The sequence below is a fragment of the Tauraco erythrolophus genome, chromosome 7 (assembly GCF_009769465.1).
Source record: "Tauraco erythrolophus isolate bTauEry1 chromosome 7, bTauEry1.pri, whole genome shotgun sequence".
Classification (NCBI taxonomy): Eukaryota; Metazoa; Chordata; class Aves; order Musophagiformes; family Musophagidae; genus Tauraco; species Tauraco erythrolophus.
Window position 1 is genome coordinate 11,479,484 of NC_141471.1, and position 14,121 is coordinate 11,493,604.

General features: G+C 39.7%; 1 protein-coding gene across 1 annotated transcript in view; it reads right to left on the reverse strand.

The window, feature by feature from the left end:
• DIP2C (DIP2 acetate--CoA ligase C (putative)) overlaps nt 1-14,121 on the reverse strand; it is a 341,989-nt gene that overhangs the window by 46,438 nt on the left and 281,430 nt on the right. Inside the window, 5 exon segments of the mRNA XM_086614512.1 lie at nt 5,875-6,005; nt 8,720-8,829; nt 8,950-9,061; nt 11,749-11,870; nt 13,485-13,608. Of these exon segments, the coding sequence (XP_086470638.1) occupies nt 5,875-6,005; nt 8,720-8,829; nt 8,950-9,061; nt 11,749-11,870; nt 13,485-13,608 (599 nt within the window).

The window sequence follows — 14,121 nt, forward strand, 5'->3', positions numbered from 1 at the left end:
GTGGTGCCATAACCCAGCACTGGGTGCTGGTGCTGGTACTCCAATGGGATACCCGTAAGTCTTTGGTTAACACTGAAATGCCAGTGTTCTGTTCCTGTAGTTTCTGCACTACTTGCTGGGACTGTGCTGTCTGCCCAGAACGAGAGCGAGAGGTTAACTCGAATTTGTTGTTACTGGTCTGTCTTCCAAGGCTTTAACCTCCCCCTTTGAGATGTGTTTCAGCAATCTCTGAGCTTCACAAGTGAAGCTTTCTAACACGGCTCCAGGTTGCTCCTGGGCACTTCTGAACTGGTGTGTAACTTCTCATTTAGAAGTGTGTTGTTGACTGCTCCTGAGCACAAACACAGCAGCCTGCAGCACCAGGAGTGAAAATCATACACCTGATGGAACTTGCAGTGCTCAGGGCTATTTCAACACAGAGTCCCTTTATCTAAATACTTAAAATAGGTGAGCAAGATTTAAAAATTGGCTGCTGTTTTTATTTTGTATTGAAGAAAAAAGAGGGATGGCTATCTTGCCCTGCACAGAGAACACACAGCCTGAGGATGGACTGGAGGATGCAGATGGAAGTGTAATTTCTGTTGGCACCAGCATTAGAGACATTCCAAGGCAGGCAGAGGCTAAACGCATTCGTCTCAGTTCATTACAGTACAGTTTGCATTTATAAGCCCTTGCTGAGACACAAGCACCACTCCAGTGGTGTCACGGACTGCCTGTACCTTCTCACAGTAGGTCACAACCAAACGGTTGTTGTGACCACGACCTATCTCACAATCAGAAGGCTCCTTCTAATCTCCAACAGAGAGCTCCAACTCTCCAGGGGCTCCTACCACTCCAAACTCCAGGAGGGAAATGCCCCACTCCCTCTTGGAGTGCCCACCTTTAAGCCTCTCATGAGTCACGTGGTCTCCGGCTGACCACCGTGACTCACAGCACCTCTCTCGACAAGGCACAGGTGCTTCCCATGTAGCAGCCAGGAACTCCCCCGACACAGTGGAGCCTTAGCACTGCTGCTCCTGCCCCAGGTACTCCCCCATGTTCAGGATGGTCTACAGAGCCAGTGGAGTTAAGCGTGTCAGTGCACTGCAGGACTCACACATCAAGGTAACTCAGGGCTTTTGAGGCAGATTTAACAGACCTATTGTAAAGTGGAAGAAATGCAAATTGCCTCTTCCGCAAATTGCCAATTGGCTAAAGACTCCACACTCCACAGGGAAAGGCACACAGCAGTGTGTGGGGAGATGCACCTTTACATTCCTCCTGCCCCAGTTATGCACTTTGAAAACACGAGAGGTGGCTATGTTCATATCCTTCACTTCCCATGTCAGATTATACTTCTCTGATGTGGCATTTAGGCTTCTTATGTACGTTCCTCTGCTTCAGTTTAAGTCTTACAGACTTGCACTATTACTATCTCAGTTTCTGAGAACATACATATTATTTATTAAAATTACTAATGTACTTAATTTTAATTTCAGCAAGGACAATTCTGTCTTCCAGTAGTAAAAGTTGAACTGCAATATGGGCTGGTTTAGCTGGGCCAGAGGGAAAATTCTTATTCTATTGCATCACTCAGCAACTATCAATTAAGTAAATCCTCACTAATGAACTGCAGAATGTTCTATTCTGCCGCACAGTGAGCAGTACTAAGATAGGGACATCGTAATTTCAGGAAGCATTTTGAACAATGGGATTTAGTCTTGATTTTTTTACATGGAGAACATTTCTAAGTTTTTTTTTTTCTTTTGAAGAATGCAATACATTTTAAAATGTAATGCAAAGCAAGTCAGAATACTAGGATCATCCTCTCAGAATGGATAAATGAGATTATTAAAGAAAAAAAACGCAAAACCAATGTATCCTTTTATTGAGTCATTAGTAAGAACCTGTTGAAATGAGCAAGTTTGGGGTTTGTGAACTCACATGGGGCTGATGACTGCCACCACACCCAGGACGTGCTGTTCAATGACAAAGGTTCCAAGGAAACCCTGCTGGAGCATGCAGCCAGTTTAGAGGGAGCGTGGGTAAATCCCTTTTTTTTTTTTTTAAAAAATGTATTGCTCTGCTTTGCAAGGTTTCTTTTCTTTATTATTTTATACCACTTAGGACATAAAATAATAAATTTAAAAAAAATAAAAACTTTGCAAAACTATGCAATATATTCCAAACTTACCAAAGGGCTGGCTCCATGCTCCAGCAGCTTTCCTAAGTAGCTTTGACCTCAAAGAATGTGGCATTCTGGGGCACCGCAGTGGAGCAGGCCAACACAACTTCTAAGCACCTACAATGGGGATAAAAGGTTAGTTTTTTTTTAATTCCTCAGTCAATGCCTCCTTTGGTCTAGTTAATAAAGCGATTAAAATGTACTTGTCATTTAAACTGCACCCAGCACAGGAGGTTACCTTCTGGGCTCCTAAAACAAAGAGTTCCTATTCCTAGAGGTGATTCTGCCCCTCTACTCTCCTCTTGTGAGACCCCACCTGGAATACTGCATTCAGCTCTGGAGTCCCCAGCACAAGAAGGACATGGAGCTACTGGAGCAGGTCTAGATGAGGGCCACGAAGACGACCAGAGGGCTGGAGGACAGGCTGAGGAGAGTTGGGGCTGTTCAGCCTGGAGAAGAGAAGGCTCCGGGGTGATCTTATTACAGCCTTCCAGTACCTAAAGGGGGCCTACAAGAAAGCTGGAGAGGCCAATGGGATACTGGCGTTGTATCAAGAATAGTGTAACCAGCAGGAAACAGGGAAGTGATCCTGCCCCTGTACTCGGCACTGGTGAGGCCGCACCTGGAATATTGTGTCCAGTTTTGAGCCCCTCACTTTAAGAGAGATATTGAGCTCCCTGCAGCGAGTCCAAAGAAGGGCGACTAAAACTGGTCAAGGGGTTGGAAAATAAACTTATGGGAACGGCTGAGGGAGTTGGGGCTGTTTTAGCCTGGAGAAGAGGGAGGCTGAGGGGAGACCTGATTACGGCCTATAAATACTTGAGAAGGGATGGTGGGGAGGTAGGGGAAGGCTCTTTACATTAGTGTTGAGTGATAGAACAAGAGGAAATGGGTACAAGCTTAGTCAGGGGAGATTCAGGTTGGATGTTAGGAAGCATTTCTTCTCTGAAAGGGTTGTCAGCCACTGGAATAGGCTGCCCAGGGAGGTGGTTGAGTCCCCATCCCTGGATGTGTTTAAGAATAGGGTGGATGATCTACTTAGCAATATGGTTTAATGGGGATTAGGGATGGTTGGACTGGAGATCTCTAAGGTCTTTTCCAACCTAGAAATCTATGAAATCTATGAAATCTATTTACAAGGGCGTGTAGTGATAGGACAAGGGGTAATGGATTTTAACTGAGAGAGGGGAGTTTAGATTGGATATAAGAAAAAAATTTTTCACTCTGAGGGTAGTGAGGCACTGGAACAGGTTGCCCAGAGAAGTTGTGGATGCCCCATCCCTGGAAGTGTTCAAGGCCAGGCTGGATGAGGCTATGGGCAACCTGGTGTAGTGGAGGGTGTTGGAGGGGAGTTGGAACTAGATGATCTTTGAGGCCCCTTCCAAGCCAAACCATTCTGTGATTCTATGATTCTACAGAACACTCAGAATGTCCTAGCTGATAAAATATTGAAGATTTAACTTCATTCCATATGCCATTAGAAGTATTAATTTAGTTAATGGGAGCGGTGACAGACAATCGTAACTTTACAGTAGAGTCCTCTGAGGTAGAAGTCTGGGCTGTAAAATGTTGGGAGGATTTTGGTATGCTAAACTACGAAGAGTAACATGCAGAGTTGCAAAGTTCTAAGTTATGAAGAGTAAGAGTCTAATAACCTCCAGGATGCATTTTTTGCTATCACATCAACTACTACTCATTTCTAAAATAGCAATGAAATGGAAATTAAGTTTGTAAGTGGAATTAATGACGCTGTATGTGATGTCAGCTTCTCTAAATGATAGGTGCAATTCTAGCAGCCTGCAATTTTTCTAGTTTTATAGTAACAGGAGATCAGTTGCAAAGAAGAGATTGACACAATGGTTGACATGATTAGAGCATTGCTGGCCTGATCTCTATTCCTTCAACTCCCTTGTTTCCTTTCTCTTCTTTGAAAATGGTATAAAATCTTCTATTCCTTCTACAAGCTATGGAGGGGCATAGAATTTGATTGCTTTCTCCCAAGGGTTTGCTGCCTTATTCACTTACCAGTCATAAAAAACCTTCTCCTCCTGAAAGGCTGATATTATCAGTATTGGGAAGAATCTAAGGGCAGGAAATGCATATCTATTGCAAATATGGTTCTGGAAGAAACAAACATTTCTGTATTCAGGAGAGTCATGGGCATCACAAATTACTTGGGTTTGGGACAGGTCAACATTATCTGTATTTTGTGGTTCTATCATGATGTTGCATAGAAGCTATTCTTGGATGCTCCATGTCCCAACATTATCCCATACAATGATACACTCCTTAGCTGAACTCTCCCATGGCGCTCTATGGTCCTTCCCTGGTCTCACTGAATGCATCATGGCAGATTGGACTCAAAGCATAGCAGAGTGAAGGCCTAACAGCACTGACACCAGGGCAACCTGGAACAAATAAGTCTATATAGGAAACATTCAACCGACTTAAAAAATCAACATTGTAAATATTTAACGTGAACAGAGTGATTTCATTAAAATCTCAAATTTTCAGAAAGGTTTTCTGAAGTTTTTTGCAGCCTCAATATTTTAATTTTTGTGTTATGGAAATAAGACATTGAAATAAAATGATTTTTACAAACAAGAAAATCTCTAATCCCTAAATAAAATCTGAAATAATATTAGGGCAAGTTTAGTTTAAATCAAGAAGACTGATCAAGAACGGGTAAGATAATACCATTAATCTTTGGTCTATTTAATATTTAATAACAGATATTTCAAAATAGGACAATGTAACAGGCCAATAGCCCACTTTTAAACAAACAATGCTTGCTGAAAACAAATTGTTGCAGTTGTCATCAAACAATGCTTCCTTCAGGTATTTAGTAAATTGGTAAAATTTTATCCCCAGTATTTTTATCAGCCTGGATTATCTTCATTTTAATAACTAAAAACATCAGTAATGCTAACACCAAAGAATTTTCTATGGTGGGAGCAAAGATGTCGGACTACTATGACTCTAAGATGTCTTCATAAAATGTACTCCATTAATATTCCCATGGCTCTTCCCCTTTGCCTCTGCATCAACCCAGCTAACTTAAAAAAAAAACAAAAACAACAAAAGAAAGCAAAAACCCCAAACAATGGAACTGCTTTCAGTGCTGGACTGTAACTTCCAAGAGCACAGAGATTGACAGAATTGTTAACTTTCTAATTTATTAACAAAAAAAGCTGATTCACATTTGACTAGAATTTTTTTTGACTGATAGCTTTGCTGCTGCCATAGAAGTATCCTTCTGCAAGACAACACGCTTCCATGTCCCTGCAAAAATCATATCCATACATCCCACAAATGAGGAAGTCCCCAATATCTACTCATGCTTTCGGATTAGAGAATGAAAAAGAGGAAACCAGGAGACCATTTCCTTAAGGTAATATTGGTAGAGCTCTGTCTTCATCAAATAAAACCAGCCAGAGTCTGCAGAGACAGCAGTAAAGCAGCAGGAGGTCAGTGAGCACCCGTGTTGATGCTCTGCACTCCTAAGTCTAAATACGTATGGCCATGTCCCACTCAAACAAAGTGTATTCTCCCTACAGCACTCTCCAAATAGCTTCCAAGTAATTTAAATTGCCTGTGTCAGTCCCAGAGGTATTGTCTGTTCTTCTCATCCTTTATCACTCATGTCATCTGGTTAGTTGTGTTACAGTACAACAGAAACTATATTTTAAAAGGTTGAGGAGAAACCTCACCTGCAGAGGCACCAGAGGACAAACCCAAGCCCGCAGTAGGGGTCCAAGCAGATAGCGACTTCTCTGGAGGGATAAAGCTCACACTGCAGCTTAATAGAACGACAAAAGGCACTAGTGGCTGCATGAGACATCTGAAAGACAACAGCAAAGTAATTAAAATGATCAACTATGTCATTTGGAAGGCTCATTCCCAGACTGTGCCAAGTGCTTAAATCAGTTACAGGATAAAGAAAACAAATAAATATTGACTTTGTGCTCAGTGTAAACACGTATGTAATTTATATCTAAGAAACGTAACTTTCCTTCAAGAGGGCATCCAAATAACTGTGAAAGGGGAGGGGAGACAGAATGAATTATAAGTTTGAAGTGACTTAGGGATAAAGCTGTGAGTGCTTTAAAGATGTGCTCCAAGCTGTATGCAAAGCTAATGATAACAAGCTAAACTTTCTGGAAGAACAAAGGAATGAATGACTGCAGGATCTGAATGAAATTTGAAACTTTTTGTTGATCATCAGTAACATATTTCTAAGTACATATTTCTCAATACAACAAAGAAAAAAATGCCAATATACTTTTTAAATTGAAGAGGATTTTGCATACAAAATGGTACTAAAGACCTAATCATTTAGCAATAAATATCCCAAATAAACTCAGGAAAGGTTCTGTAAAATGTCTTCATGTTATCCAGCTCCTAATTCAGAAACAGGCTTTTAAAATCTTGGTAAGAAAGCTCTCAGAGATAAAACAAGCAGAAAGTAGAAACAAAAAACTTGATCAAAAGAAAATTCTTTTGATTTTTTGTCTAGTGTTAGGATGTTTCCCACACTGATCCATTCTGGCTTACAAGTTCTAACTACAGTGGAAACAGAAATCTTTTAATCTTTGTCCTCTCTGTAATAACAAGAAAGATACTCATGTTAGAAATACAACCCGGATAGGATTTAACTCACCTAACCTTTGATTTCTGCCATGCACTGAGCTAGTTGCCTTATATACTGTTAAAGTCACTGAAGGGGAATAGGCGCTCCAGAAGTGACTTTTTCCCCATTGCCAATGAGCGCCATAACTGAGGCTGGACAAGTGATGCAAAAGGACCAGCTAAAAACAGGTGTCCACATGGTGATCATCTGCAGTTTGCAGAGATTAATTCTACTCTAGCTTCAAGAATGAAGACCGTTTTTCACACAGGATTAAACTGAACTCTGTAGGGCCAAGATTGCTGTTATTCTGTGAATTTTCACTCCACAGTGGGTGCAAGCTATTGAAAGTTGAGAGTAAATGTAAGTGGAATCTACTACTTCCAAAGTGATAACAAAACGTTTATCAACTTTTCAGAAGCCACATAAGTTGCCTAGCCATTTTTTAAATTTAGCACCACTGCACTATGAATATAAGCCTTGTGGCCTCTTACAATCCTTTTATAATCAATTAATCACTAGTCATGATCTAGTAGATTGTAACTGTTTACATAAACCTGCTGAGTCAGCGCTCTGGAGGCTTTGTGACCCAGATATCAGAAGCTAATCAATAATTCCTTGACAGATTTATCTGGATTTCCCTTTAGGCACATTAAGAAAAGGTTTGTTGACTTGCTCTGCCTTTAACTATCTTTGAAGCTCTCCAAATACTGCCTTTGCATAGTTAGTAGTCATTTCTGCAAGTCTGATAGGGTGGAATTCAGGCCTGATTTAATATGGATGACTGCATCTGAAACAATCATTTAAGGCTCCCTTTGGAAGAAATGAAGACTTATGTGACATTCACCCCATTCAAAAATAGATGTTTCAGATAAGTCAGATAAATTGCACCCTAAAAGTCCCTGCTTCTCTCTGTTGATTATTGAGAACTCCAACGACTGGTCCACATCTGTAGGCATTGCAGGTATTTAAAGTCAGATTAAATGAATTTTCCAGGAGCGTCCACTATGTGACCATCAGCCAGCTCAGCCATTAACTGTCAGTCAGCCTCAGGCTGGTAACTTCACTACTCTGTGCTTCAAATTCTCCATCTGAAAACTGGGAAAATGATACTTTCCTTGTTTATAAAGTATGCTGACAGCTCCTGAAAATAGCTGGATGATGCCAAATTGTATGAGGAATTCAATACAGGCTAAAAGTTTCATACATCAGCACAGACTGCTGATGTTATCATAATCCTTGGATATGCAACAGATAGGAAGTAACAGGTAAGAATAAGAATGATTTTAGCTTTGCTTGTGTGTGAAACCAACACTGGAACAATACGTAAGTCAGCATGTAGGTAAAACAGCTTTGATGAACTGTGGTTAGGTGTTGGAGAAAATGGCAGAATAGAGATTTAAAGAGCTCAGAATGCCTTAGCTTACGAAACAAATCCATCAATTAATTTTTTGCTGCTTACTGTAGTACTGTACCAGTTGAATACACCACAGACATTAGGAGTTCCCTTCACTGTATGAAGAGAATATTGAAAACCAATGGCTAGTAGCTGAGTTGCAATAAGGAGGAGACAGTGAATGGACAAGTAGAAAAAGGATGACTGAGTCTCATTTCCTTCATAAAATGGAAACAATGGATGTGTCACTGAAGAATGCTTCAGGCAGACAAGCTAGTGGGCTATTCGCAGGGGTATCAAAATGAAATTTTTAGTCTGAGGAGGAGAACAGAGGCTAAACTTGCCACGCACACTATCATAGTGAGTATAGGAGAACTAATCTAATGTTAATGGAAATCAAATAATGACTGCAAGGGAGGAAGCAATTCAATTTCTATTACAAAAATCAAGAGAAGTTACAAATCAGGAGCAATGTACCACCTGCCAGCCAGGCGTGATAGCAGGAATGCCAGCTTCAACGAGAAGTCCCTACCTTTACCCCTGCTAGCATGCCAGTTGTGGAGACACTGAAGTCAAGGTAAGCAAGCGTTTCAGGGTTAGAAGGTTTGTAGATCTGTGCAGGCCGCTTCTTTGGCAAATCGTCTAGTGAAAATACAGAAAGAAAATGTGTGTATCTTACTCCCATGACAGGTAGAGCTCTGAGTGTTTGACAAACACAACGACAAAAGAAGACACAGAGGTTTCCCTAGCCATAGTACTCACCTGTGTCTAGTACCGGAGGCCACGTTCTGACATCCACTGCTGCTGCCGCCTCTCGTGACCGTAACAATTTACATATTAATTGTGTAGTCATTAAGCAGGCAGAACGGCTCACCTATGAATTTAAGAAATAAAAATAACACAATGTGATAATGATTAATTCTCCCATGAAAACGAGCAAGACCATGATTTATTTTCTGACAGAACAGGACACAGGTATATTAGTCTTATGTTTTCCAATTAGGAGGTGGAAAGATGCAGTAAAAATGCAGCTCACTAAGCAGACAAAGCCATGTGAGTTTTACAAATTACATGAAAATTGCACTTTGAGGAGAGTGTTGTAACAAAACTAAAGGCACCTTAATAACGAGAAGGTGACTTTTCTAACACATTGTATCAGTTATCAACCCAGAATGCCAGTACAGAAGACTGTGACCAAAACATTTCCTATGTGATGTAATATATCTTGGTTTATAAACAGCATTTTCACATAAACCAAAACCTAGGCTGACACTTATATGAGTAATTTTACTGTCTTAAGTCAATTTTATGTTAGCCATATACTCCCAATTCCTGTGCTAGTGATAAACCACTGGGAACTATTCTGATACTGGCAAAATAGCTCCAGACCAAAAACTGTGCAGGTGGCACTATGAAATGAAGTGGTGAGTTTACTGTAAATACCATCTGCACTGAATTTTAGATGACACATGCTGAAGGTATTCTCCTGTTAGATTTGCTATTTTTAAAATACACAAGTAGCAACTACAAGAATATTTCTAACTGATCATAAAAATTAAGATATTTAAGGAAATGTTCAAACAACCATAAATACGAACACTGTTAATCACTGAAGACAGTACAGAACAAAAACTGAAAAGGCAGCATTATTCTTCTTTTCCTCTAACTTTGAAAATCTGTTCAAATATTGCTAAGAGTATTTTTTTCTTTAAGGAATCTGAGACATTTCATTGCACGCTGAATTTCCAATGTTCACCCTAAGGAAATCGGTAACCATACGTACACTAAATTTTACCACTGAGCAGAAGAGATCAGCTTCTGTTGACAGTAATCTCATGGAGGTCAACTTTATAGGTCAATTTTATAGAGCATATGAGGAAATTACGAGCATACAAGCACTGACCCAAGCTCTACTTACTTCCTCTAAGCCCATGATTTCCCTGTATGTACAATCTAAATGTTTCAAGCTAAAAGTGAAGACAAATGAATCCACTGCAGGATCCCTCAATCCAATCAAGTCACTGTTATGGCAAGGCAAGGTAACTCTTAAATAGCTAATCTTAACCTATGAAAATATTGATTTGGGACATAGTGAAACCATAAACCAAAAGTAATTTCAAGAGTGGTGGTTGCTAGCCCTCTCAAGAATTATATTATCTGGAAGATCAGGAGGTTCATTAAAATACAGAATGTCCATGCCCGGAGAATAGCAAGTCAGAGGTAAACATGTAGGGACAGTGGGAAAGAGAAAGAAGACATCTTAACTACAGGTTAGCAACTGCTCAAGGTGTGGCTCAATAATGTTCAGTTATATTTTACTACTACCGGTTCATCACCAAAACACAATTACGTAGGCCAAATTTTGCTCAGAAGTAATTGTTACTGACTTCAAAAGGTGCTGTGTAGACATGTAGCATGTTAGAGCAGGCTTTGACCCCATCCAACATGGGAATTTATATGATTACACTGGCAATGAAGGAACAGCCTCAATAATTTAATTTCTACAAGGTCATTCTTCTCCAAAATGAAAGAAAATCTTGTGTTAAACAGGGCTGAGAGGCTTTTAAGTCAAACTGGTATTAAAATGGTTAATAAATTTCAACATTTGATTTAAAGTTAGTCTATTGAAGGGACAATGATTACAAGTCAGCTTAGATCCGTCCTAGTTTTTCATCATGAAACCAAACAGATCTAGTTTGGCTATAAAACATCAAACAAAAAACAAAATTATACCTTTACATCACTTCTATAATGATGTTTAAAAACTGTGGGCACCAAAATATTAAATAATGAGAACCCTGAAGAAAATAGGACAATTTCTCATACCTCTACTGACACTTTGTGGCATCTGATGCCGTAAGGAACGCCACAAATTATAACCGTCTCTAGTATTTACTACTTGAAAATATCAACATTAATTAGGAATGTTAAAATAATATTTGTTTCAACTTGTTTTTTCAGAGACTCAGAATTCCATTCAATAGATTAGAAACTGCCAGATGCAAAAGGCTATCTCTTTGCAACCATTTTATCTCCCTCAGTTAGAAGCACAATGCAGTTATTATGTGCAACAAAGACTAAACATTATTAGATAAAGCCAAAATACCAAAAGAAAGCACTGAATGAAAAACTCTGAGAAACATTCTCTGGATGAAACACAATACTGACCAACCTCTTCACAACAGAACAGAAATTGCTTCAAACTGCAAAACAATTAGATGTACAGAGCTGAGCACAAATCACCATTGGGTCAAGATAAGCTTTCCTTTGGGTTTTTCTCAACAGTCAGCGTAGTGTTGCCAGGTAAGGAATCCCACCATTCTTGGCATATAGCTAAACACAAGAAAGCACTTCAAATATATTTCCTGAAAGCAGTAGCACAACTGCTGCAAATGTGACAGCAGAAGTCAGAAGGTTATGTGCTGTCAAGCAAGTCCTGAATCTTTGGAAGGAATACAACTCTTCAACCTACCCCACCGCTCACTTCAGCTACCATTCCTAAAGACTACGCGAATCCACTGCCCGTTTAATCTACTTGTGCGTTTTCAGGTGTCTGCTCACCTCCACAATCATCTTCACTGTAGGTAACGTGGTAGCTATGTTCTGTGGATGTGGAGGTCGAACTGTTATTGGCACACAGCCTGCATACAGGCATCCGTAAAATGCGGCAATCAGGTCTATTCCTGCATGAAGAACACAACAAAAATCCTCCCCTGAAAATCAAATCATTTAATCACGGCCACCTGTGTCAGCATAAATATTAGTTGGAACTCAACTCAGAAGGTTAAATGAGCGACTAAGCCCTTTAACAGACTTCTTTTTCAGTCCCTTGTCAGTATTTGTTCAGCTTCACTGATTCCTTTCAATTGTACTGTTCTTCTGAGCATGAAAAACCAAAGGCGACACACAAAGCTGCAGCCAGATATCATCATTTAGGTGAACTCCACTTTTATGATCAGGAAGTAACCTGTTAAAAAGACTGATTTCTACAGATTAATTATCTTCCTAAATTTACATTTGCAGACAAATGAGAGTCAAGAAGAGGGATGCCCCAGCAAAAGGATGAAGCAAGATGATGCCTGTTCCAATCAGCTGCAGGAGGAACATCTGGAGGTTTTATTCAATATTGTCTTTATCATGTCATTTTTAACCTCAGACAGGCAGCTTTTACTTATCTACCTGAAATTTTACAGTAAAAAAGTGAGTCACAATTTTGAAATCCTGCTTCTAACATAAATTAGGTGTTGTTCTATATAAATATTGACTGCAGGTGACAGATTGTGGACAGCACACTTCAGGCTATCTAAGGAGGCTGAACGGACAACAGCACAATGATCCCTTGAATACTGTTGTTTGATAGCTCCCTGGTGCTGTACACAGGCTGTGATAAAACGACAATGGGGCTGGTTTATTCTTTCAGTGGAAAAGGATCTGCAGTACTGGTAGGTTATTGTTCCTTCAATAAAATGCTTTATTCATGAGAAGTGAAATACAGAAAGTAAAAACTTACGTTTAAAATACTAGTCTTCTTTTGTGAAAAAGGTTTTCTCATATTAACCGGTAAGAAATCACTCCTATAAACTATAAAGATTTAGCCAGTATCTTGCAGCCCTTACAAACCAAATATCACAATACAGACCTGAAATCAGACTGTTTATTTCACCAACGCACACGATACGCTAAAGATAAAAGAGCAGCACTAGATCAGAAATAATTTCAAGCAAATGTCAAACATGGTACTGGTTAACACAAGCTTAAAAGCACTTATGTCAAAGGATGAAAATCCAAGCCACAGACAGCTGTCTAGGTTAAAGATCTATAGAGAAAATAGTGATTATAATTTGGTATTTCTTAATCATCTGCTATTTATTCACCACATTTCTACTCTAAAAAAGCATGGATTACTTTATTGCTGCTTTACCCTCATAAAATGCAGCAACTCCAAGAGGGAATTGAAGAGGTGAATCTAAGAACACTCAGCAGATGGAATATTTTAGCAGAACTGTGTGCTCATAAAATAGTATATTTCCAGCAAATTAAAAGAAAAGCAGTAATTAAATTTGACTGCTTATCAGAGACAGGTTTTAAAAACACAGATCAATCTTAATCTGAACCCAAAGAAATAACATCTATGTGCATATGCAAAGCATTTTTTTTAAAACAAGTTCAAAGAAATGTACACAAGTCAAATATTTTGTGTTTTGCCAATTAACATGGTTGACAGGCTGGTAAAGCCACGAACGCAGCACTGTTCTAAAGGCTTTTGATACCAAGGTACCGACATGGCAGTTCTTTACCTGGTGGGTAAACCAAAGCCACATGGTCTCCATCTTGTAAATGTCCCCTTTCCATCAACATGACAGCTATCTTCTCAGCTCTTTTATGCAGCTGGACACATGTTAGCGAGTTGGCTATTGTTCCCTGCACAGGAAGAAATACAAATGTCAGAGAAGATAAGGCAATGTGCTGAAACTCTATTTTCCTCCGCACCTTAGAAGCTACTGGATGAGGCGCAGCCACAATATGCCATGCAATCAACTTAAATATGGAAACCTTCAGCCTTGTGCCAAACTGCAGTTGGAAAGAAAAAAAGATGTTTGACAAGCAGAGGAACATTCTCCATTCCCCTCACTGTACCTTCTGCCCTCAACATTATTTTCTCTCTAACCAAAGGAGTATAGTAGTATGCTCATGTCCTGCCCATGTAACATGTACTCTTTCCCTTGCTACACAGGCAGCATTCCTGCTACAGCCAGGAAAGTGCCTTTATGGTCTCTGCAGCAATCTGGAGAACGTGTGTGTGGAGAGCAATCCTGAAAATTGCACTTTGTTGTCTGCGCACTGGAAAGAAGCCAAATGGCACAGCAGAAATACTTTAAAAGACAAGAGATAAAAGACATAGGAGAAAACAATACTTTGTGATGGGGAAAAGAA